The sequence below is a fragment of the Arachis ipaensis genome, chromosome B8 (genome assembly GCF_059453495.1).
Source record: "Arachis ipaensis isolate K30076 ecotype BB chromosome B8, ASM5945349v1, whole genome shotgun sequence".
Lineage (NCBI taxonomy): Eukaryota > Viridiplantae > Streptophyta > Magnoliopsida > Fabales > Fabaceae > Arachis > Arachis ipaensis.
The window spans coordinates 123,012,643-123,040,526 of NC_142443.1; the positions used below are offsets into that span (position 1 = coordinate 123,012,643).

The following is a 27,884-nucleotide window of genomic DNA, read 5'->3' on the forward strand; positions in this document are numbered from 1 at the left end:
CATGAATATTAGTTTATGGAATATGCATTTAAATTGTGAATTTGGGCCGGAGGCCGTGAATCTTGGGCCGGAGGCCAGAAAGAAGTAAGGAAGGTAAGTAATGTGTGTATTGTGTGATGTCATATGAGGTTGAATGGGATTGTGATTGTTGTTATTTGGTTACCATGGACTGTATGGATTATGTGGTTATTGGTTTTGAGGGAGGAATTGATGTTTGTGTTGATAATGCATGTGAGTTGTATATGATGATATGGATTTATATGTATTGGGGGTTGATGGAATTGGTATTGTTGGAATTTGAGATGTGGAATGAAATATATGATATGGTATTTTGTTTGGAATTGAGTTATTTGGTGGAGATTGGTCAAGATGGTGGATTGGTGGATTGTGAATTTAATGAAAATGTTGAAAATATGAGTTGAGGAGGCTTGAGGTTGATTTTGATAAATTTTGGCTGGTTTTGAAAAGTTAGAAATTGGCTTGTGTTGAAAATTTAGTTTTTGTAGGTTTTTATGAAAGTTGTTATTTTAGTCTACTTTGATGGGACATAACTTGGTCTCCATATCCCCGATTTGTATCAAACTTATTTAGAAATAAAATTGGATCCGAGATGTTTATGCCGTTCGAAGAACGGATGGAAAATAATTTGAAACGAAAAAGTTATGCCCGTCGAAAGTTTCGGATTTGGAAATCAAATCCTGCGGCTTTTTAAACTTAGTAAAATTTTTAGTAAAACGTACTCTGACGTGCGCACATGGTCGACGCGCACACGTAACTCACGATTTTTACTCTCTCATGCGTGCGCCTGGCCGGCGCGTAGGCATTGCTGTATTGATGCAGGTGCATAGTATAAATTCTAGAGAGTTGTGATGGTACCGTGCTGGTTTTGTGCGAGAAGCAAAAAACGCATCCACGCGTACGCGTGGACTGACGCGCACGCGTCACCATGCCTCTCTACTTTCCAAGAGTACGCATGGATGACATGCACGCATCACAATCGGATATTCACACTGACGCGCACGCGTGGGCAACGCGCACGCGTGACCCCGTGTTCAGCAAAAATTGATTTTTGAGTTTTTAAAGCCGGATTTCAGACTTTTAAGCCTTTATTTTCATCCTTTAAGTCCTTAATTCTTATAGTATGCCTAGTAATGAGAAGAAGTTAGGAAATGTGATAACTTGTTGATGAAGAAAGACTTGGAGTAATGAACTGTGATTGAGGAAGTGTAGAAATGATGGTTTGAAAATGAATGTGACGTGTGACCCCGGGTAGTAGGCAGTGGCGTTGTCCACTTGCTCCGGGTATGAGATGGGGAAGGAGAATTATGATAAATGAGTTTAATTAGGGAGTTTTGAATGAATGTATGTCTGTGATACCTGGGTAGTAGCAAGGGTCGTGGTTCGTCCCGCTTGCTCCGGGTCATTGTTTGAGAATTGGTAATAATGAAAAGTGATTATGAATGAATGTGTATTTGTGATACCTGGGTAGTAGCAAGGGTTGTGGTTCGTTTTGCTTGCTCTAGGTTAATGTTTGAGATTTGATAACAATGATGATTGATTGAGGAAGCTTTAACATGTGGCGAGTATGCTGGAGATGCATATATGATTAATGAATGAATGTGGTAAATAAATAATGATGGAAAATATTGAATGTGAGTATGCTTATGTTTTCTCTCTGGTTGTAAGAGTGACAGGGTACCTGATAAACTACTATTTTATGGTTTATCTTATGCTCAATCGAGTAGTTTTTATCAAGTCTTTGCACACTTATCCATACAATTTGCATAGTTTTAGAATTCCTTCCTAGTTTTTTTCAACAATTGAAAACTTGCTTCCTAAGCCCTTAAATTGTGTGTTTTAATTTCCCTTTATACCATTCGATGCCGTGATCCGTGCGTTAAGTGTTTTCAGGCTGTATAGGGCAGGAATGGCTTGGAGGATGGAGAGGAAGCTTGCATAAATGGAAAGAGCACAAAAATTAAAGAAGATAACCAGCGAGGAGTGACGCGTGCGCGTACCTGACACGTGCGCGTGAATTGGAGTTCGCACGGCGACGCGTGCGCGTGCCTGACGCGTACGCGTGACATGCGAGGATGACCAGCGACGCGTACGCGTGACATGCGCTACCTGCAGAAATCGCAGAAAACACTGGGGGCGATTTTGGGCCGAGTTTGGACCCAGTTTTCGGCCCAGAAACACAAACTAGAGCCAGGGAACAAGCAGAGACTCAACACACATTCTCATTCGCATAGTTTTAGTTTTAGATTGGAATCTTAGAGAGAAATCACTACTTCCTCTAGAGTTCTTCACATTCATAAATTTCTAGTTTTATACTTTTGATTTGGATATTGAGAAGAGTTACTACCTCCGTTGAAGTTTTTCTTCATTCTAGTTTGTTTTCTTATTCCTTTACTCTTTAATTGCCCATTTACCCTGTTCAGATACATATGTTTATGATTTTGGGATTTATTAATGCAAAGAACTATTTTTACCTTTAATCAATTTTCAGTTGTTATTCAATTTATCATGCCTTCTCTTTATTCCCCTTATATGCCTGTGAATGTAGTATTCATGTCAATGGAGTAGATTCCCAACTTGACTTGGGAGTTGATTAAGAGGAGAACCTTGAGTTGGGAATACTCAAGTGTTAATTTTAATTGAAAGTTGTTGGCTGACTCTCTAGTCTCTAACTCTAACCCTTCCTTAGGGGAGGATTAGGACTTGAGGATAGAGTTGGTTAGTTAGTTACTTGACTTCCCTTTATTCAGTAAAGGATAACTAAATAGAACAACAACCTCTTACTATTACACTTGGGAACATCCAACAAGGATAGAACTTCCGATTAATCCTCTCCCAGTCAAGGCCTTTATTTTTGATTATATAAATTCTCTCATTGATTTTCATTACTTTAATTTACAATTAATTACTTTTCTGTTCTTCAACTCTTAAAATTTCTCGGAAAACTTCTGATCAATAAAATAGCATTCTTTTGTCAACTCGTTGGGAGACGACCTGGGATTCCTACTCCCAGTATTTTTTATTCTCAATTTGTGACAAATCTTTCTAAATTGATAAACGAAATTTTTGTCGGTTAAGAACTGTACTCGCAACGCTATTTTCACTATAAATTCTTAATTGGCAAATTTCCGCCACGTCAATACCCTCTAATGGTGACAGGGCACATAATCCCTCTAATGGTGACAGGGCACGGATACCCTCTAATGGTGACAGGGCACATATACCCTCTAATGGTGACAGGGCACATAATCCCTCTAATGGTGACAGGTCACGTATTCCCTCTAATGGTAATAAGGCGCAACAGAGAGACTGTGCCCAGGTTAGCTACTGAACATGTTGGGTTGGCTTGATGACCGACAGATGATATCATCAGCCATAGGACATGCATACATTATTTGCATATGTTTGAATTGTTTGGGTTTGCCTATTTGTTTTGGATTGTTGCATCATATATGCTATGTTACTTGATTATGTACTACTTGTTCTACTTGCACCTTATTGTGTATTACTTGCCTGTATTGCTTGTGTTTGTACAACTAAGAGGTCCATCATGCTGGTGTCGGTTGACGCTGAGGGCTGTTCTTGATGAGATGATTTGATGATGTGATTGAATAATGATTATGATTATTAAACAAGATAATTTGAGCTCCCTGGGTAGACGTAGTGAAGTGATTTCACTTGCTCCGAGTGAGGATATGAGGTAATGATATAGAATTGCTGAGACAGAATAGCTAGGGATGGTTTCATTTATAATTCTGATTGTGAATTATCGGAGAGTTAAAAAGTTGGGAAGCATAAGGAACATGAATCAGATTTAGCATTCCCTTATGACCGTTGCCTATTCATGGATTAGCGAGAACATAAGATGAATATTGGGTGAAAGGAAGTTTAGGATGCTTAGTGAGTTTTTATTATAATGCATTGTATTTATTTGGCACTTTTACCATACTGGGAACCCATGGGTCGGGGGTTCTCATTCCGTATATATCTCTTGTTTTTCAGATACAGGTCCAGGTGCTCAAAAGTGAGCTGTGATTCATCTGAGAGATGGCGAAGATCTTTATATTCTCTACTTTATATTTTGCTTAGAATATCTCCACCTTTATTTTGAAATGCCTATATTATGTATTGAACTATTTTGAACTTGCCTATAGAGGCTCTTATGTTTTTTTTGGGAGAAATTAGGAGATCCTGTTGTCAACTACTTTCATACTGTACCCTAGCCGGCCTAAACTTCACGAGTCGCGACTAGTAGCTATTTACTTATGTTATATATCTATATAATGTCCTTCTCTTATTCTCCTTAATGCCTTGTCTGTATATCGCTTCCGACTTCACGCTTTATCTTCTTGTTGTCGATACGGGAGTGATACGACTTCGTGATTTTATTTTTACTCCTTTTCAGGCTTCTCAATTAATACTCCTTTCAATTATACTTATAAACTATGTATTAAAAAATCCACCTTGAGAGTCGTACCACCTTATTATCATTAACTTATGACTCAAGCATAAGAATTTGAATATTAGGGTGTTACAAGATGCATCCATCATCACTCTTACGTTCAATTTCTATTAACCCCACTCACCTATATAACACCAAAAAAGGCTCAATATAAAAAATAAATTGTGGTATATTAATACCTTTATCTTAGTTTTATAATTTTTGGTTTAATTACTCTGTTGGTCCCTATAGTTTCGCAAAATTTTCAATTAGGTCTTTATACTTTTTTTCTTTTTAATTGGGTCCTTGCACCAATTTTTTTTCAATTAGATCCCTCTTGACATTAATTGGCTTAATTTTATAGGGACCCAACTAAAAAAAAATTGGTTCAAGGACCCAAATAAAAGGAAAAAATGTATGGACCTAACTAAAAAAATTTTGGTGCAAAAACTCAATTAAAAAGGAAAAAAGTACAGGGACCTAATTAAAAATTTCGTGAAACTATAGAGACCAACAGAGTAATTAAACCATAATTTTTTTATCTCTATTTTTATTTCTATCTAACTGTCCCATTGTTATACACGACCTTGACTATCAACTACAGATTGGTTGAAATTGAAACCATTTAAATTGAAAGCCATAGTGCTAATACCTAACGCGGTAAACCAGATACCTACTACAGGCCAAGCAGCTAGGAAGAAATGTAAAGAACGAGAATTATTGAAACTAGCATATTGGAAGATCAATCGTCCAAAATAACCATGAGCAGCCACAATATTATAGGTTTCTTCCTCTTGATCGATGAATTATCCGAAGAGGATCGCTTAACTGTAGCAAGAGCACGGAAAATTGAGCGTTTCTTATCACAGCCTTTTTTCGTAGCAGAAGTATTTACCGGTTCGCCAGGAAAATATGTAGGTCTAGCAGAAACAATTAGAGGGTTTAAATTGATTCTTTCTGGAGAATTAGATGGTCTTCCCGAGCAAGCCTTTTATTTGGTGGGTAATATCGATGAAGCAACTGCGAAGGTCTACTTGGATTTGGAACCTACATGCTGATGCTCATGATTTCGATAGCCATACTAGTGATTTAGAGGAGATTTTCCGAAAAGTATTTAGTGCCCATTTCGGCCAACTCTCCATCATCTTTCTTTGGCTTAGTGGCATGTATTTCCATGGTGCTCGTTTTTCCAATTATGAAGCATGGCTAAGTGATCCAACTCACATTGGACCTAGTGCCCAAGTGGTTTTGGCTAATAGTGGGCCAAGAAATATTAAATGGTGATGTTGGCGGGGGTTTCCGAGGAATACAAATAACCTCCGGTTTTTTCCAGATTTGGCGAGCACCTGGAATAACTAGTGAATTACAACTTTATATATATATATATATATAGTTAAATTTTAAATTTTAAGACTTTGTTAAATAATTTAATAAATGTCTTTCGACAATAATTTTATATATATATATATATATATATATATATATATATATATATATATATATATATATATATATATATATATATATATATATATATATATATATATATCGCTCCATTTGAGAGTGACATAAGCCTGCCTTTCCCTTATGGAAAGGAATAAACTTCACCGCAGGGAACTGGCCTCACAGAGCATCATAGTCAGCTCGGGTGAAGGTTAAGGTGAGGAGAAAGCTTTCTGCAGCCGATCAAAAGCGGCTGAGGAAGGTGTCAGCTTTTCACTGCATCGAGGATGAGCTCAACGCCTGGTTTCGGTTGGCGCATACTTCGGTGTCGAATCGACATCTCGATGTGATACAGCTTTTTCCATTTTAGTTGGGAAAGAACGGCGAAGTCCATCCGAACCGTCCAATGAAGAATAAGAGGAGAGCAAAGCACCAATGGCGCGCGAAGTGCATGCGTGATTAAGAATAAAATATTAAAAATAAATATAATTATTTATTGCATTAATATGGTTAGTTGTTTCAACAAAATACTATCACTAATTGATTTGCATATATATATATATAATTATTAAAGGATAATTATATAATTTATTTTAATATTGTAAGAGACTAAGAGAAAATAATCAAAATATCATTTAAACATTTTTAAAAAAAAAATAATAATTTCCTCCAAAAATTTTTTCTTTGGATGACATTATTTTTCAGGGTTGGAGTTCAAATTTTTACCATTGACATTGACTACTATAGCTAACTCCATTTAATTTATTCTTCTTGTTTTTTTAATTTATTTTATTTTAAAAATACTTCTCACAGTTAATGGTTTAATTTTTATTTAAAAAAATAAAAACTTCCTCGCACCAAACGAGATGCATTATTAAAAATATTTTTCAAATATTTTTTTGCATTCTGCAAGATATAAATGCAAAATATTTTTAAAAAATTTACTAAATCATCTCGAACCATGTGATCGAGAAGCAAATGACCCATTAGACCATCCAAATCCATCTTAAAGTACATCTCCAACAATATTTTCATATCAAATTTTTTCGGCCTAAAAAAAAGGCTATATTTTTATGCATTATTTAGATTGTGTTTGAAAGGAGAAAAGATAAAAATTAAGAAATAGAGATTAAATTAAAATTTTATATTGTATTTAGTGTAAAGTGTATAAAATTGAATTATGTTTCGTTATGTTTAAGATAAATAAAAAAATAAAAAAAAATAAAATTACTTAAATATTTTTATTAATTAAATAAATACAAACAAAATCAAACACTACAATGAGCATTTAATTTCAATAAAGATACTTGTTATAATTAAGTGAAAATTATGCCATTATATTTTATTAACTTTTATGATTAATTAAATGGAGATACTTGCTCAGTATATATATTATTTACATTAATTATATGCCAATACTTTAGGAAAAAGCCAAAAAAAAGTAGATATATAAATATATATAATATTATTGCTATATAAGAAATAAAAATAAAAAGATATATTATTGTAATAAAATATTATACTCTAAGCAACTATATTTACAAACTAATTTTTTTGATACACTATATCTATAATATTATCATATGTCCTAAATAAGTGACTACTTGAATCAGGGAGATAGATAAATAGACACATCCCATTGCCAGCGGACCCAGTTTCAAAAAGATTGAGTGGTCCCCCCGCATGGTACAAGTGGATATGTAAAATGGATTTAAGTTCTGGTTAATAGCCTACGGCTAGCTTGTCTAAAAGATCGAAAAGAATGAGTTCAGGTTCACGGCGCTTTGCTTTTTAGGATAGGGGTCAAGACAAGTTTGCTAGTCCCTATAGGAATGGAGAAAGACCCTCCTAACGCTGGTAGCAGTCTATTCAGTGAAAAGTAAGAAGTTGCTATTCCGCTTCAGAGACTCATTGCTTCATCACGTGGCTGCTAAAGCTAAGCTTCACACGGCGAGTCAGAAGCCCTTATAGCAAGTGCTAGCTCTTATTTGAGGAAGAGTCCGATCTATGATAAGAGAGTCCCCGAAAATGCCCGTTCGCCTGTCGTTGCTCCCCTCATCCGGCTTTCTGCAGGAGAATCCCCACTCACAGCCAAAAGAAAATGAAAATTTCACAACCGAGATCGCAAGCATGGATCCCCGGTAGGAAAGATTAGAGTGTTATTCTTATCCCGAGGCCCAATCAATCTCTATACTCTTGATGCAATGGACTCCCCAAAGCAAAAGTCTAGAGCCCCTACTATCGAAAGTTTGATGAGATTACTGAAAATGGAATGTTTCGGCTGGGTGACCACGTCGAACTAAGCCTGCCTTCCTCTTTTTATAACGTTCGTTCCCCATACCCTTTCTCAAATCGGAGAAAGGCGGGGGTGCCATTTTGGGCTTTTCCATTTCTTCCTAAGGTGCCTTAGCTTCAAGGCGAAGTTTGTCGTGCCCTCTTTAGCATGCAAGTTTACTGGAGTACTGATGAGATATTTTGATGAGAAACGAATCTCTCCCAAAACACCCAAAACTAGCCGGCAAGTGTACCGGGTCGTATCAAGTAATAAAAACTCACGGGAGTGAGGTCGATCCCACAGGGATTGAAGGATTGAGCAATTTTAGCTTAGTGGTTGATTTAGTCAAGCGAATCAAGATTTGGTTGGGTGATTTGTGAATTGCAGAATGTAAATTGCATGAAATTAAAGAGAGCGGGAAAGTAAATTGCTGAAACTTAAAGAACAAGAAATTAAATGGCAGAAACTTAAAGTGCAAGAAATGTAAATTGCGGAATCTTAAAGTGCAAGGAATATAAATTGCTTGAAATGGAAAGGGAATTGGGATGTGGATTTGCAGAATTTAAACAAAGAAAAACTAAATTGCATCAAACAGAAGAGGGAAAGGGAATTGGGATTGAACCGGAAACAAAGCAGTAAAGTAAATGAACAGAAAAAGCAATAAGCAGGAAATTGAAATGAGAATTTCAGATCTCAGGACCCAGAGACTAGAAAACCAAGTCTAGATCTCAATGCCTTCCTAGATCCAATAAGAACAATGGCAAGGAAATTGTAAATTGCAAAGAAAAGAGATGAAGAACAATGAACCGGAAATGAAATTCAATTAACAGTAAAATAAAGAAACAGAGAGATCTAAGATTGAGATTGAAACAGAATTTCTTCAATTCTCCAATCCAAGATCCAAGACAAAAGTAAAATGAAATTGCAAGTAAGAGGAAAAAAAGAAATTCAAGTTCACTCAGTAACAAAAGCTTCCCAAAAACTATTATGAAAATTCCAAAAGGAAAGCTCCTTAAAAACTATTATGAAAATTCCAAAAAGAAAAAGCTCTCCCAATAAATTGAATTCTATCCTATTTATACACTTTCCAAAATGATCTTCAAGCCTTGAGTTGGGCCTTTGTCCTTGGTGGAATTGGGTTGAAAGAGGCCTTGGTTGATTGCTCTTTGAAGATTGAAGAAGAACCGAAGTGAACCAATTGAACCGGAAATGGAGTTAGCCAACGTTGGTCTTCAACGTTAGGGTCAAAGTTAGGGGTCTAACTTTGACCCTAACTTTTCATATCAGCAAACCACATCCTTCTGGTATGGACGTTGGCGCCAACGTTAGGGGTCTAACTTTGACCCTAACGTTGGCCTTGCTTGGTGTGATTGGCGCCAACGTTAGCCTCCACGTTAGGGGGCTAACGTTGGCGCAAACGTTGCCTACTCCCCCATTGTGATTTAAGTGCCAACGTTAGCCTCCAAGTTAGGGGGCTAACGTTGGCGCAAACGTTGGTAGCCCAGGGAGAAACTCTCAAGTTCCAACGTTAGCCTCCAAGTTAGGGGGCTAACGTTGGAGCTAACGTTGGCTACTTCCAAAGAGTGATTCACATGCCCAACGTTAGCCTCCAAGTTAGGGGGCTAACGTTGGAGCTAACGTTGGCTACTTCCAAAGAGTGATTCACATGCCCAACGTTAGCCTCCAAGTTAGGGGGCTAACCTTGGGGCTAACTTCATGCAACCCGGTTCAATTTTCACTTATTCCATTGTCCTCTCTTCACTCCTAGCCATTCCTCTTTGCTTCAACCTTTCTCCAAGCCTTCTTCACCTATCATTGATCAACCAAACTAATCAAAGTTTTGCTCAAAATCATGAGGTATTCAATCTTCCCCAATATGCAACAATTATAGCTTAAAACCTCATGAAATGGCATGAATTCACATATGGTTGGTTCAATCAAGGGAAACATGAAATTCTACTCAATTAGCTTGCTTGTAGCTTAAGAAAGTGCATAATTCTAATGAAAACAAAAGAAAAAGACTAGCTAAAATGGGCTAAGATGACTTGTCATCACAACACCAAACTTAAAGCTTGCTTGTCCCCAAGCAAGAAATGAATTTATTAAGAAGAAAGAATGAAATGGAAGAGGAAGTTCATGCTAGCAAAGTGTTATTGATAGTTCATGGGGTTTTATGTGGATATGCAAATGCTCACTTCTTATTGACTCCTAGGCCTAGAAAGTCTCCTTCAAGTTTCAAGTGACATACTGCTATGACCTCTCATTATTCCTTTATCCTTGGCTATTACTTTATTCAAAAGCTTTATTTGAGTGTCATGTGTAGCAAGTTCATTTTCTTTTTATACTTGACACATTATTCACCATAGACACTTGGCTCACATTCCTTCTTAAAACATTGATGCCCAGCACCTCTTTGGGCTACTAAATGCTTTGTAGTTAGGTTGCTCTTGATAGTGGATTTTCAGCTGATGATCCCGGGTTAGTTAACCCAAGTCACCAAGTGTTGAGGCACTCCTAAGAGCTTACTAATCCAAGCAGATCCTAGTACAAAAACATCACAGGCATATATTTCAAAGTTCAAGCTATTGGTGTCCAGCTTTATTTCTTTTTGTTTTTCTTTTGTTTTGCCACTTTTTGGCTTTCTTTGTTCTTTCTTTCTTTTTGTTTTTCTTTCTAACCAAGGAATTCAATTCAATTGAGATTCATAGACAGTAGGCCACTCTCTACTTAGAAGGAGATATCCTAGCTCTTTATTCACTAAAGTGAGTTATTATACAGTCACACACACCACCACTTACTTTTATTCCACTTCTAACTAACAAAGACTATTATTCTTCACATTCAAATTGTTCTTTTATTGAATTAAAAGATGCAGGGGACAACATATGCTTCTTGTCAAGTGAAAATGAACACACAAGCCAACACATAAACTAGCCTACTAAAACATAATTGATGCATACTATACTAACAGTTTCTGTTAAAATGGGCATATTCATACTTCCAAATTAGAGCAATTCAATACTGATGGAGTTAAATGACAATACAACCTCTTGGTGGTTCCTTCTTCTTTCATCTCAGCTAATGGTGAGTAGTCCTCCTAGAAGAGTGATTGATTTTCTGCAGTGTTAATGGAAGTTGCTTGTTTCTCAAGCCCTTATGTGATTTGTTAGTGTGCAAGACTTTCTTGTAGGCGTTTGAACTTACTTTGGTGGGTGAACACCAAACTTAGTCTCTTGCCATGTTTCTTATCCATAACCATATGTTGAAAGCTTAAATCTTTGCTAAAGGTAATAGAATTGAAAACTAGAAACAGACAATGCTTAAATGATTTGTCAGATTGCTTGGAGCTGGTAACTTTTTATATAGAAAGTGAGAATGTGCTTTTAAGTAAGATTTTGGTGGAACACCAAACTTAGAATCCTTTATTCTCCCTTAATATGTTTTGATGTGAAACACCAAACTTAGCTCCTTGCAATACATACCACTCATTTAACCTTTTTATTGAACTAATTATGAAAAGAAAAGTACCTCCGGTTGGGTTGCCTCCCAACAAGCGCTCTTTTATTGTCACTAGCTTGACATCTTTCAATTCTTTTCAAGAGGGCTGTAGGTGTTGAACCTCTTTTTCCTTAACCCATTGTCCTCCCAAGTACAACTTTGCTCTGTGACCATTCACAGTGAATTGATTCTTTGTTGCCTCGTCTAGTAGTTCAATATTCGCGTAGGGAAAAATCTTTGTCACCAAGTATGGGCCAGTCCACTTAGACTTCAGTTTGCCAGGGAAGATTTTAAGCCTTGAATTATACAGGAGTACTTGTTGTCTAGGCTTGAATTCCTTCTTTGTGATCTTCTTGTCATGCCACTTCTTAGCTTTCTCCTTGTATATCTTCGCATTTTCATAAGCTTCCAGTCTGAATTCATCCAGTTCATTTAGTTGTAACAACCTTTTTTCTCCTGCAGCTTGGGGATCAAGGTTGAGGAGTTTAGTGGCCCAAAAAGCTCTGTGTTCAAGCTCTACAGGGAGGTGGCAGGATTTGCCATACAATAGCTGAAAGGGTGACTTGCCAATAGGAGTTTTAAAAGCTATCCTATATGCCCACAGTGCATCCTCTAGCTTTCTAGCCCAATCCTTTCTTGTGATTCCCACTGTTTTCTCTAGGATCTTCTTTAATTCTCTATTTGCAAGTTCAGCTTGGCCGTTAGTCTGAGGGTGGTAGGGTGTGGCTACTTTGTGAATTACTCCATATTTGTGAAGGAGTTTCTCCATTTGTTTGTTGCAAAAGTGACTACCACCATCACTAATAAGACTTTTGGGCACTCCAAACCTAGTGAAGATGTGCTTTTTGAGGAATTGGAGGACGATCTGTGCATCACAGGTGGTTGTGGCTATAGCTTCTACCCATTTTGAGACATATTCCACTGCTACCAGGATGTATCTAAAAGAATAGGAAGGAGGAAAAGGCCCCATGAAATCAATTCCCCACAGATCGAACAATTCTAATTCCAAGATAAAATTTTGAGGCATCTCATTCCTTCTTGTTAATCCTCCTGCTTTCTGGCATTCATTACATTGGTGTACATATTCTCTGGCATCCTTGAAAATAGTTGGCCAATAGAAGCCACTCTGTAGTATTTTTGCGGCTGTTTTTTCTGGGCCAAAGTGTCCACCATAAGCTGAACCATGACAATGCCACAAGATGTCCCTCACTTCACTTTCAGGAATACACCTCCTGATCACTCCATCAGAGCATCTCTTGAATAAGAAGGGTTCATCCCATGAAAATTTCCTTGCTTCTTTAATCAACTTCTTCACTTGTTGCTTAGAGAATTCTTGCGGTATCTTCCTTCCCACTTTGTAATTTGCTATGTCAGCAAACCAAGGTGCTTGCTGGATCTGCAGAAGGTGCTCATCTGGGAAGCTTTCATTTATTGGCTGGGATGCTTTTTGATTTGTTTCATGTGGTAGTCTTGACAGATGATCAGCGACCTGATTTTCAGTGCCCTTCCTATCTCTTATTTCAATGTCAAATTCTTGTAGGAGCAGTATCCACCTGATGAGTCTTGGTTTAGCATCCTGTTTTGACATCAAATATTTAAGTGCAGCATGATCAGTGTAAACTACAACCTTCGATCCTATCAGATATGATCTAAACTTATCAAATGCATAGACTACAGCTAGCAACTCTTTTTCTGTTGTAGTGTAATTTCTTTGGGCCTCATTCAACACTTTACTTGCGTAATATATGACATGATGCAAATTCCCCTTCTTTTGCCCAAGTACAGCACCAATTGCAATGTCACTTGCATCACACATGAGTTCAAAAGGTAATCCCCAATCTGGGGGTGTGATTATTGGTGCTGTTGTGAGTTTATTTTTTAAAGTTTCAAATGCATGCTGACAGTTTTCATCAAAAACAAAAGGGTTATCAAGTATTAACAGATTACTTAAAGGTTTGGCTATTTTTGAAAAGTCCTTGATAAACCTTCTGTAAAATCCAGCATGCCCCAAGAAACTTCTAACAGATTTCACATTAATTGGTGGAGGGAGTTTTTCTATAATCTCAACCTTTGCCTTATCAACCTTTATCCCTTTTCTTGAGACTTTATGGCCAAGAACAATTCCTTCGGGTACCATAAAATGGCACTTCTCCCAGTTTAAAACCAAATTAGTTTCTTGGCACCGTTTCAAGACAAGAGTTAAATGGTTTAGGCAAGCATTGAAATTATCACCAAAAACAGAGAAGTCATCCATGAAGACTTCTAAAAATTTTTCGACCATATCAGAAAAAATGGAGAGCATACACCTTTGAAATGTGGCAGGGGCGTTGCATAGCCCAAAAGGCATCCGCCTATACGCAAAAACTCCAAATGGACATGTGAAGGCAGTTTTCTCTTGGTCCTTGGGGTCTACCACGATTTGATTATACCCAGAATATCCGTCCAAGAAACAGTAATAGGCATGGCCGGCTAACCTTTCCAGCATCTGATCAATGAATGGGAGAGGGAAATGATCCTTCCTGGTGGCATCATTCAATCTTCTATAGTCTATGCACATTCTCCACCCAGTCACTGTTCTAGTAGGGATCAACTCATTCTTCTCATTAGTGATGACTGTCATCCCTCCCTTCTTTGGTACAACTTGAACCGGGCTTACCCATGGGCTGTCAGATATTGGGAATATTATCCCTGCATTCCACAACTTCATTACTTCCTTCTGGACAACTTCCTTCATTGTAGGATTTAGCCTTCTTTGTGGTTGAACCACTGGTTTGGAATTATCTTCCAAGAGGATCTTATGCATACATACTGCAGGGCTGATTCCCTTCAAATCATCAATGGTCCATCCTAAAGCATCTTTGTGAGCTTTGAGTACATCAAGAAGTTCTCCTTCTTCCTTCTTTGACAGGGATGAATTAATGATTACTGGGAAGCTCTCCGATGTGCCAAGGAATGCATATTTGAGATGGGTGGGTAAAGGTTTCAATTCTTGTCTTCGTACATCTTCTTTCTTATCTTGCCTTTCATATTGCTCAGCAAAGGTCTCAGCCACTTGTTCCTCTGTTGTTTCTTGATTTCCTTCTTGCTCTTGAAAATTTTCTTCCAAAGTTTCTTCCACCAAACTATCTATCATCTCCACTCTCACATAATCTTCTTGCTCAGGAGCGTTTTGCATTGATTTGAACACATTTATAATCATTTGTTCATTATGGACCCTGAAGGTCATTTCTCCTTTTTCAACATCAATGATGGCCCTTGCTGTGTGTAGAAATGGCCTTCCCAGAATGATTGAGTCGTTTCCTTCTTCTTCAGTATCCAAAATTACAAAATCTGCTGGGAAGATAAACTCCCCAATCTTTACTAACAGATTCTCCACAATTCCATTAGGTGTCTTGATTGATCTGTCAGCCATGACTAGTGACATCCTGGTGGGTTTAAGTTCTTCTATGGCAAGTTTTCTCATCATTGAGAGAGGCATTAAGTTGATGCTGGCACCCAGGTCACAGAGGGCCTTGTTGAGAATTATCTTGCCAATAGTGCATGAGACTACAAAGCTTCCCGGATCCTTAAGTTTTGGTGGAATACCCCGTTGGATCACAGCACTGCATTCCTCTGTGAGTAATATGGTTTCCCTTTCAAGCCAACTTCTTTTCTTGTTGATAAGATCCTTCAGAAACTTGGAATACAGAGGCATTTGCTCAAGTGCTTCGGCCAAGGGAATGTTGATTTCCAGCTTCTTAAAAATCTCAAGGAATTTGTGAAAATGCTTGTCATTAATCTCTTTGTTGAACCTCTGAGGGTATGGCAAGGGAGGAGTGAAGTTATTTCCCTGCATTTGGTCCTTAGTTGGCCCTTCAATTACTTCCTTTCCCTTTCTTGATTTTTGTGGCTGATCTTCTTTTTCTTGAACTTGATTCTGAGTTGGCTTGCTTGCTGCCTCCTTCTTGTCATTGACTTTCTCTTCTTCAGCTTGTTTCTTGTCACTTTCCTTTGGCTTCTTGGTTGCTTCTTCATTTTTCACCAAGACTCTTCCACTCCTCAGTTGTATTGCCTTGCATTCTTCCTTAGGATTTGGGATTGTGTCACTTGGCAGTGAGCTTGAAGATTTCTCAACAGAAATCTGTTTGGAGATTTGCCCAATTTGCCTCTCTAGGCTCTTCATGGAGGCTTCATGGTTCTTGGTTGTCATTTCTTGGTGTTTCCACATTTTGTCTATCAAGGTTTCCAAGTTGGTGAGTCTTTGAGATTCAGGTGATGCTTGTGGTGGGTTGTGAAATGTGGATGGTGGATGGTAGGCATTTTGGTTGGTGGGTTGGTTATTAGATTGGTAATGGTTGGGGTTGGAGTAGTTGTTTTGAGGTTTTCTGTAGGGGTTTTGGTTAGTTTGCTGCTGGTTGTGGTTTTGGTTGTTTCTTAAAGTGTTTTGGTTTGAGTTTCTCTGCCATGGTTGTTGATTTTGGTTGTGATTGTCTCCCCACCTAAGGTTTGGGTGGTTCTTCCAAGAAGGGTTGTAAGTGTCACCATATACTTCATTTGGCCCAGAATTTTGGTTGTGCATGTACTGGACTTGTTCTTGCTGTTGCTCCTCTTGAGTCTCTTCACTCTGTCCCCATGTGGTTGATGGCTGGCTAATGTTGACCGCTGCAACTTGGAGACTATCAATCCTCTTAGCCATTTGCTCAAATTGTTGTTGAAATTGCTGCTGCATCATCTTGTTTTGAGCTAGGATTGAATCCACTCCGTCTAGTTCCATTACTCCTCTTCTTTGTGATGGTTGGCGGCTTCTTTGATGAGCAAAGAAATATTGATTGTTGGCCACCATGTCCACAAGATTCTGAGCTTCCTCAGCAGTTTTCATTAGTTGTAGTGAACCTCCAGCAGAATGATCTAATGCCTCCTGAGATTTCAATGTCAGGCCTTCATAGAAATTTTGCAGCACATCCCATTCATTGAACATCTCTGGAGGGCACTTTCTGATTAAGGCTTTGTACCTCTCCCATGCTTCATACAAGGATTCAGCATCTAATTGTGTGAATGTCTGCACCTCAGTTTTCAGCCTGATGACTCTCTGGGGTGGATAGAATTTGGCTAGAAATTTAGTCACCAAGTCATCCCAACTAGTGATACTTGCTTGGGGAAAAGTTTCAAGCCATTGTGCAGCCTTATCCCTTAATGAGAACGGGAACAGCAGAAGCTTGTAAGTTTCAGGATTCACACCATTGGATTTGACAGTGTCACAGATCCTCAAGAAGGTAGATAGATGTTGATTTGGATCCTCCAATGGTCCTCCTCCAAATGAGCAGTTATTCTGGACCAATGTGATGAGTTGTGGCTTCAGTTCAAAGTTATTTGCATTGACATTAGGGGTGAGAATGCTGCTTCCACAATGTCTAGCATTTGCAAAAGTATAGGAAGCCAATACTCTCCTCTGTTGTGGTGGATTATTAACTCCTTCTCCTGGATTAGATGTATCTCCTTCCATCTCGTGGTATTCTTCCTCAGATTCTTCTTCTCCAACAATACTTTTCCCTCTTTCGGCTCTTCTTAACCTCCTGAGAGTTCTTTCGTCTTGTTCATGAAAATTGGGTATGGCTCTTTGTGTACCTGACATACAAGCAGAACATAAGAGCTCACAAACCAGTGATACTTCAATCTACTGCTAGAATGAAGTTTTAGTTAGCTTAAGCAAAAATTCAAACAGTTAGTGGGTTAATCAAAGGTTAAAGAAAGATAAAGAAAAAGTGCTCGATCTAGATCACCACCTCACTTAATCATTGTCAATCTAATCAATCCCCGGCAACGGCGCCAAAAACTTGATGAGATATTTTGATGAGAAACGAATCTCTCCCAAAACACCCAAAACTAGCCGGCAAGTGTACCGGGTCGTATCAAGTAATAAAAACTCACGGGAGTGAGGTCGATCCCACAGGGATTGAAGGATTGAGCAATTTTAGCTTAGTGGTTGATTTAGTCAAGCGAATCAAGATTTGGTTGGGTGATTTGTGAATTGCAGAATGTAAATTGCATGAAATTAAAGAGAGCGGGAAAGTAAATTGCTGAAACTTAAAGAACAAGAAATTAAATGGCAGAAACTTAAAGTGCAAGAAATGTAAATTGCGGAATCTTAAAGTGCAAGGAATATAAATTGCTTGAAATGGAAAGGGAATTGGGATGTGGATTTGCAGAATTTAAACAAAGAAAAACTAAATTGCATCAAACAGAAGAGGGAAAGGGAATTGGGATTGAACCGGAAACAAAGCAGTAAAGTAAATGAACAGAAAAAGCAATAAGCAGGAAATTGAAATGAGAATTTCAGATCTCAGGACCCAGAGACTAGAAAACCAAGTCTAGATCTCAATGCCTTCCTAGATCCAATAAGAACAATGGCAAGGAAATTGTAAATTGCAAAGAAAAGAGATGAAGAACAATGAACCGGAAATGAAATTCAATTAACAGTAAAATAAAGAAACAGAGAGATCTAAGATTGAGATTGAAACAGAATTTCTTCAATTCTCCAATCCAAGATCCAAGACAAAAGTAAAATGAAATTGCAAGTAAGAGGAAAAAAAGAAATTCAAGTTCACTCAGTAACAAAAGCTTCCCAAAAACTATTATGAAAATTCCAAAAGGAAAGCTCCTTAAAAACTATTATGAAAATTCCAAAAAGAAAAAGCTCTCCCAATAAATTGAATTCTATCCTATTTATACACTTTCCAAAATGATCTTCAAGCCTTGAGTTGGGCCTTTGTCCTTGGTGGAATTGGGTTGAAAGAGGCCTTGGTTGATTGCTCTTTGAAGATTGAAGAAGAACCGAAGTGAACCAATTGAACCGGAAATGGAGTTAGCCAACGTTGGTCTTCAACGTTAGGGTCAAAGTTAGGGGTCTAACTTTGACCCTAACTTTTCATATCAGCAAACCACATCCTTCTGGTATGGACGTTGGCGCCAACGTTAGGGGTCTAACTTTGACCCTAACGTTGGCCTTGCTTGGTGTGATTGGCGCCAACGTTAGCCTCCACGTTAGGGGGCTAACGTTGGCGCAAACGTTGCCTACTCCCCCATTGTGATTTAAGTGCCAACGTTAGCCTCCAAGTTAGGGGGCTAACGTTGGCGCAAACGTTGGTAGCCCAGGGAGAAACTCTCAAGTTCCAACGTTAGCCTCCAAGTTAGGGGGCTAACGTTGGAGCTAACGTTGGCTACTTCCAAAGAGTGATTCACATGCCCAACGTTAGCCTCCAAGTTAGGGGGCTAACGTTGGAGCTAACGTTGGCTACTTCCAAAGAGTGATTCACATGCCCAACGTTAGCCTCCAAGTTAGGGGGCTAACCTTGGGGCTAACTTCATGCAACCCGGTTCAATTTTCACTTATTCCATTGTCCTCTCTTCACTCCTAGCCATTCCTCTTTGCTTCAACCTTTCTCCAAGCCTTCTTCACCTATCATTGATCAACCAAACTAATCAAAGTTTTGCTCAAAATCATGAGGTATTCAATCTTCCCCAATATGCAACAATTATAGCTTAAAACCTCATGAAATGGCATGAATTCACATATGGTTGGTTCAATCAAGGGAAACATGAAATTCTACTCAATTAGCTTGCTTGTAGCTTAAGAAAGTGCATAATTCTAATGAAAACAAAAGAAAAAGACTAGCTAAAATGGGCTAAGATGACTTGTCATCAAGTACTATATATATATATATATATATATCATTTATTTATTTTAATTATTTTATGTAATTTAGTTTGAATTTAGTCTTGTATATCTAATAATGAGTTCTATATAAAAAAAACATTTTTCACAAAATATTATAGAGTATCAATTGTACTATGCGATTAAATGGTGAAAATTTGTTGAATAATTACTCAATAAAAAGAGAAATATTATTTATACCTATATATAAAGAAAATTGGGATAGTTTCATTTGAAATTTTGTTGCTTTTTTTCCCTCAATTTTTTGTCCCTCTCACACAATTATAGTAAAAATTGAAGTTGATCTATTAGAACTATACTCATTATCGATTCTTTAACGATTAAGCTATAAATTTTTTTGTATTAAATAAAAATAATAAATAAAATGTGATTTGACAAATACAGGACCTGAAAAAAAGCCAATATTAAAAATAATATATTAACTATTGTCAAAATATTAAAATAAAAAATACTCTTAAGTTAATATATTTTTGATATGTTAATTAAATTATTAGAAACTTGATTAATATATTTTAAATTTTTAATATTTTAATATTTTTTATTATTCTCTTGTAAAATATTTTGTGTGTCAAAATTAAAATCAAAATAAATATAAAAGAATATGTGTAAATATAGTTTATATTTAATAAAATAATATTCTAGTGGTATAAAAGGGCTCTTAGTAATTAACTTGGTGCAATGTACTTTTCCTTTGATACCATTTGCTATGACTTTGAATTTCAATTTTTTTCTCCTGTTATCATGCCCAAATCTCGTGATTTTTATAGCCCCAAACATAAAAATGGCATTGGTGATGGTTTTGCACCTTTCCCTTAATACCATTTGCTATGACCTTGAATTTCATTTTTTCACTCCTGCTATCATGCCCAAATCTCGTGATTTTTATAGCCCCAACCATAAAAATGGCATTGGTGATGTGGTTGTGCTATCAAGAGCTTTAATGTTACCCTTTCACCTCTTTCTTCACTCAATTCTGCTTGTGATGACACTACCACCACCATCACTAATTCGCATCACCCATTAACAATAATTGGTAGTAATAATAGTGAATCAATGAGTGAAACTAACCAACTTGACCTGAATCAAAAGTTGAAAGAGAAGAGAACAGGTGGATATGATAATAATGATGATGTGAATCCTAATTTCATTCATCATGCATCATCATCATCATCCACAGGTGCAAGTATGAGTGATCATGCACAAAAGCGATGCTAAAACCCCATCAAGTTGAACATGCATGTCCAACGAAGGAGAATCTGATTTGGACACAACAAAATCTCAAAAGGTATGATAATAATTTTCTCTTTAAAACAATTGATAGGTCTTCTGTTTATGAAAAATTCTTTTAGAAAGTAGTGTTGAAGCCACAAGAAGGAATAGGAAGAGGAATAAGAATAGTTAATCACAATGATAACAATAACAATGAACTGATTAGAAACAACATCAATCAGCAGCACCATCAGCACGATGATCTAGATAATAATAATCAAAAGAAGGTAATTGACGATGTTGTTGTTAATGATGGTGAGTATGGAAGAATCCAGAGCCTTCCTTACAAGAAAAATAGGCCGTACATGTGTTCAAAGTGTATGGCGGTATTCGAAACACTACAAAAGTTTGCGACTCGTATAAGTTCTCACTACAAGAATAAGAGTAAGGCTGAGAGAATGAAGAGATAAATGGCCAAAATGATGTGTAGAAGCAAAAAATGGCCGTCCTTAAACATCAGTAATAACATATCAAGATTTTTGGAGGAAGAGGAGGATCTGCTTTGCAGGTGAACATGGAAGATCAAGCCTATCATAATAATAATTATGATGCTCCTCTAGGTTTTGATGTTTGTTTTCGCATTGACAAGATCAAGACGGAGCCTTTTCTATAGATATTATCATGTTATGTTCTTCATTTCCTGTTTGCTATTTGAATTCACAGGTTCATTAGTGTTTAGTTATGGGTTCTAATTGTCATGGTTATGGAGTTATAAATATGTATTATTAATTATGTTTTATTTTGTTGAGTTGTGTGGTTTTAGTGATATTATACATGTATTTGGACATTGATCTTTTATATGAATTATTTTGTTGTGGGTGTGTGCTACTTTATCGTGGATTCGAGCTATGTTTATATGAATGATTAGAATGATAATGATGATACTAATTTTGTTCTTCTGTAACTCTTTAATGGTAAAAATATTGATAGTAGTTTACAGGCTAATAAATGATAATAAATATTGTTATCTCATTAAATTCTCGGTCTTCTTAAAATATTTATTACCATTTATTAGCCTGTAAACTACTATCAATATTTTTACCATTAAAAAGTTATCCAAGAACAAAATCATTATCATTATTATTATTCTAATCATTCATATAAACATAGCTCGAATCCACAATTTAGTAGCACACACCCACAACAAAATAATTCATATAAAAGATCAATGTCCAAATACATACATAACATCACTAAAACTACACAATTCAACAAAATATAACATAATTAATAATACAGATAAATAACTCCATAACCATGACAATTAAAACCCATAACTAAACACTAATGAACCTGTGAATTCAAATAGCAAATAGGAACTGAAGAACATAACCTAATAACATCTATAGGAAAGGCTCCATCTTGATCTTGCCAATGCTAAAACAAACATCAAAATCAGGAGGAGCATCATAATTATTATTATGAAGGGCTTGACCTTCCACATTCACCTACAAACCAGATCCTTCTCCTCCTCTAAAATTTTTGATATGTTGTTGCTGATGTTCAAGTATGGCTGTTTTTTTGCTTCTACGCATCATTTTGGCCATTTGTCTCTTCATTCTCTCAACCTTACTCTTAAGCTTGTAGTGAGAACTTATATGAGCCGTAAATTTTTGTGATGTTTCAAACACTACCATACACTTTGAACATGTGTACGGCCTATTTTTCTTGTAAGGAAGGCTTTGGATTCTTCCATTCTCACCATCGTTAACAACAACATCATCAATTACTTTCTTTTGATTATTATTATCTGGATCATCGTGGTGATGGTGTTGCTGATTGATATTGTTTCTAATTGGTCCTTTGTTACTATTATCATTGTGATTAATTATTCTTATTCCTCTTCTCACTCCTCCTTATGGCTTCAACACTACTTTCTCAAAAAAATTTTCATAAACACTAGACTCATCAATTGTTTTAAAGAGAAAATCATTATCATACATTTTGAGATTTTTTTGTGTCCAAATTAGACTCTCCTTCGTTGGACATGCATGTTCAACTTGATGAATTTTTAGCATCTCTTTTGCTGCATGATCACTCATACTTTTACCTTTGGATGATGATGATGATGCATGATGAATGAAATTGGAATTCACATCATCATCATTATTATATCCACGTGTTCTCTTTTCTTTCAACTTTTGATTCATGTCAAGTTGGTTAATTCCACTCATTGGTTCACTCTTATTACTACCAATGATTGCTAACGGGTGATACGAATCACTGTAATGATGGTCACTACTAGAAAATTAGTTATTAAAGACGGATATTTTCGACAGATTTTATCCCATGAAAATAAAGACAGAATTTGCGAAAAAAAATTTTTTCGGAAACCAAAAAAATAAATTAGCATAAATTATATACGAAAAAAAAAATTCGTCAATAATTTTGTCCGAAAAAAGTATTTTCTTTCCGTGAAAAATGGTTATCAACAAAAAATCCGTCTATAATTAAATAGACGAAAACGCTGCATTTTATTAAATTATTATAGACAAAAAAATCTTTTTATAATTTAAAATTTTGGGTCCAAAATAGAGTTAAACCTAATACTCTACCCCTTTCCTCTCGAGCTTCACAGGCAAACGAGCTCCACACTCCATTCACACTGGAACCTTTCTCCTCAGCGCCTTCATCCACGTATTCTTCATCTGAATTACCATCGTCAACACCTTTGGGACTTCATCACTCTCGTCTTGCACAAAAGTAATTTTCTTCATCCGAATCATCTGTGTTCTACTATATTTTCTTCCAGTTTTTGATACAATGGAATTCCATTATTACAATGTAATTTTCATGTCGTGTTAGTTTAATTGGTGCTTGATTTCATTTCTGATTTGGGATTAAGCTAGCGTTTGCCTTTGCTTTTGTGATTTTTTTGGTTGCTGTGATGAATTTTTTATTTAATCAAAGCATTTGGAATGATGCACATAAGCTGTTTGATGAAAAGCCTCAGAAACAAGATGGGTCATTCCAAGTTCTTTTGGAGTTGCTCCCGTAAAATATAATGTTCTTTGGGGGATTATGTTTGGATATAACTAATTATTCAATAATAGCATATTTGATTCACAACATTTTCCGTTGGTATCGTGCGTGTCCACTTTTGGGTAAGGGCTGCAATCATGGTTTTAACATGTCAATAAAATCATAAATGGAATCCATAGCAGGCATGTCCCCATCAACCATGCTCACAGCTTCATGTTCATATTTCCAAAATCTATCTGAATGAGCGAACATGTGCTTCAAATTATCCTATTGTATCACTAAGGACCTCAAGGAAAGGAAATTAGTGACAAATCTAGTAATTTTTGGTCTGATTAGTTCTTTTCCACCAGTGAATTTTCTCATTATATTAAGAATCCATGCATGTCTATAAATATACTGTGTGATGGTCTTTGCCTCCTCCAGGACTGTATTTACCCAATTTTGTGTACCAATATCCTCTAACATCTTACCAATACAATAATAATACATTATCTAGTGTATATGTATATAGGACTTTCCCTGGATATGTTATGACTTAAGAGATTGGAAAGCTATTCTTTATATATAAAACTTAGTTTTTGTCAGATTTTATCTTTAATCAAAATTTTCTATTCACTACCGGTGTGGAAACTTATGGGTGTTGCCATGGTCATAGTTTATTCTTTTTAATTTACGCTGGTGGTAGTTATGCATCATTTATAGTGAGTTGTTTATATATTTTGAATTCAGAGGTCTGGATCAGAAAAACTTTAAATAAGTACTGTTGGTATCTCTGTTTTCATTAAAATTTTTCCTGTTTTCTTTTTTGGTTAATCGATGAAAGGAACGACTACATGGAGTGTTAATCATCAGCTATATATAAATCACTATTCCTTCATTCCCTTTTGGATTAATTATAATTATCTGGTGATTAATTATTATTATTATTATTATTATTATTATTATTATTATTATTATTATTTCCACTTTTTCCTTTTCAGTTTATTCCTTTGCAGTTTTCTCTTTCTTCTTAGACTTGGAGGAAAGGAGGCAATTAATTATATAAGTGGAACTATGCACAATTAAAGTTAAACATTAGGTGTGTGAGTGCTGAAAATGGATTATGCACATTTTTATAAGTGGAACTATGCACAATTATAAGTGGAACTATGCCCCATGTCTGAAGTTTGATCCTATTGATTGCAGATAGGGACTCAAAAATGGCAATCCAAGAGCTTGAGCTTCCAAATCAAAGGTAAAATATAATTGTTAATATTAGTAATTTAGTATCAATGAATAACCAGATTTCTTCTTCATCATAATTGAGTGGTTCCTATAGAAATACTGCTTATTAGTTATTACACATTGATTTGGAGTTAGCTTTAGGAAAGTCATTTTGAAATTATTGGTGGGGCGTAAAGATAAAGATTGAGAATCTATCCATTACTATACATACAAATATTTCCAGCTATAAAAATCTTGTCTTATAGTGAGAACTGCTTAAGAAAAAAGAAAGATACAAATCTAATAATCAATAAGGATGAGATAATGTCGGCTATTGGCTAGTATTCTGCTTTAGCAGGATCCAAATAAATAATGACCAAATAAGTTAAAGCAACAAGAATTACATCTTAACTAACAGATATAGCTTTTGGTTTAGTGGTAAGATCAATCCAATGAAACAAAATGAGATGTTATAATCTATAATCTAAGGAAGAAAGAATATGAAAGATTACCAAGAAAATCAATCATGAGTCTGCCATCGGAAGCCCGGCAGCTGGTTTTTAGAAGAAAGTAACTCCAAAAGGAGCAGACTGTGCGGGAAAAGCTGCATAGAAACCACCAGTATCTGAGTTTGAATCATTAGGTGTGTGAGTGCTGAAAATTGATTATATACTAAAAATTTATATAAGTGGAGCTATGCATTTATAAAGATTTTTTGTTAGACTTGATTACAAAAATAGGTTGTTTATTTAATATTTCTCAATTTCTATATTATATCCTATAATAAGAGAAAAAAATTATAGGAACTAAATTTTAGTTAATTTTAATATTTAAGTTTTTAGAATTTAAAATTAAATATTTATGATTTAGAATTTAAAATTTAAAATAAATAAAATAATTTAAAAAATTGAGTGATATTATCTTAAAAAAATAATTACTTAATATTACTCATAAAAGAATTATAATTACACAAATAAAAAAAATAATTCATTTGTCATTTAGTTTTACTCTTACGGATTGAACTACATGATCACTTAAAAGAGTAGCACGCAATACAATGTACTCCACTATACTACTAGTATTAATCTTGATGAATGCTACTATGAATTTCTGATTTTAATACCTATCAATTTCAATTCAATACATACATTCAATACAATTAAATAAAATCTGTGCGTGAAATGTACATGCAATATAAGTTTGGGTTTCGGGTTGATATAATGTGCGATTTTATGAAGTGAAAAGTGAGTCACTGAATCTTCTTCTTGGTTGTGAATAATTTTACCTGCAAGAATCCCTTGCGGTATGTTGCATTTCGCTTATGTTTGTGTGTGTGTGTTTCTTTATATGATCATAATTTCTTTTCTGTCATCACGTGTATGATCTATGCAACAATTTTATTTTGAAAAACAAAATCTTTTGTATGTGTACTAGTTTACACTGGAGTTGTACTCTCCATATTTTCAAATATTCACTTCAATTCATCCAGGGAACGTGAAATCAACTTCTAGAGATGAGGATGAAGTTTTAAGCCAGATTCTTGGTTCTGGTAGAGAGGAAAAAGCTCCCAGCAGTCAAAAATCAATTTGCACTGCATCATCTTCAAGTTATAAGCCTGATATACTGGGCATTGATGACAGCGACATACAACAATTTGTCTCAAATGATAAGCCTGATATTCTGGGCATTGATGTTGGATCCACCACTCCTGATGAGTTACGTCAGCAAGCTTTGGAGGAAAAAAGGAAGTACAAAATTCTGAAAGGAGATGGGAAATCTGAGGAGGCCTTGAGATCTTTTACGAGAGGAAAGGAACTTGAGGGGCAGGCTGATTCTTTGGAAATTCATTTAAGGAAGAACCGTAAGAAGATAACGAAGATGTTATCTTCTGGAAACTTGTCTGACATGCATAACAAAGGTAGTCCAAAAGAGGTTGGCAGTAAAACAAAGTCACTTCCTCATCCGGGTAAAGAAAAGGATGATCTTATGTCTGAACTTAGAGAGCTGGGTTGGTCTGATATGGATCTACATTGTGAAGATAGAAAGCCAGCAAGCTTGAGTTTGGAGGGTGAATTATCATCAATCATTGGAAAAGTTCGTCCGAAGACTGGTGAAGAAAAGGGCAGCAGAATTGACAAGACTGAGGTTGTTGCTTTGAAAAGAAAGGATCTTACATTGAAGCGTGAGGGTAGGCTTGCAGAGGCCAAAGAGGAATTAAAAGAGCTAAAATTCTTGAAAAGAAGCTGGAAGAACAGGAACTCCTAGCTGAAGTTGAAGATTCTGATGATGAACTATCAGCACTTCCTGATGAGCTATCAGCTATATTCTGATGATGAACTATAGCTGATAGTTTTAGTATGGTTGAACAATATACTAGGAATTATAGTTGATGATCAATACACTTTGTTTATGTTTTGAATTATATTGACTTGCTTGTTTATAGTACTTTTCTTTTAGTTTGACAATACGATAAATTTCTTTATCTTTTGAAATATTATAAATATTCGAATACAAATTAGATAAAAATTTGTATTAAATTTATATTTATTTTATATGAAAAAAGTTTATTTTGCAATAGAAAAATCTAAAAAAAATTCTATTTTACCATACTAATGGATTTACAGACGGATTTTCTGTCAGTATTCAGAGTTTGAGATGATTTTCCAAAGTTCTAATTACAGACGGAAAATCTGTTGCCAATTACCGATAAAAAATCCGTCGAAGAATCTGTCTCTAATTACCGACAAAAAATCCATCGGAAAATCTGTCTTTAATTACCGACGGAAAATCTGTCTTTAATTACAGATGGAAAATCTGTCGAAAAATGTCTCTAATTATCGACGAAAAATCCGTCGAAAAGTTCGACGTTTCAGGGAAATGGAGGGGAGAATTTATCGAGGAAAAATCTGTCGGTAACTGGTAAAAATCCGTCGGTAATTTTCCGACCGAAAAAAATTCGTCGGTAAATAATTTTCGACGAGACTTTTACAGAGGGACAAAATCCGTTGGTGTTTTCGTCGGTAACCAAAAATCTGTCTGTAATA

General features: G+C 35.9%; 1 protein-coding gene across 1 annotated transcript; it reads left to right on the top strand.

The window, feature by feature from the left end:
* Nucleotides 1-20,623: 20,623 nt before the first annotated feature.
* LOC110265344 (uncharacterized) lies at nt 20,624-27,377 on the top strand. Its single transcript, XM_021108303.2, has 4 exons — nt 20,624-20,671; nt 20,736-20,981; nt 24,823-24,871; nt 26,330-27,377. The coding sequence occupies exons 1-4, from the start codon at nt 20,624-20,626 to the stop codon at nt 27,103-27,105; spliced, it is 1,119 nt and encodes a 372-aa protein (XP_020963962.1). The 3' UTR covers nt 27,106-27,377.
* Nucleotides 27,378-27,884: the final 507 nt, after the last annotated feature.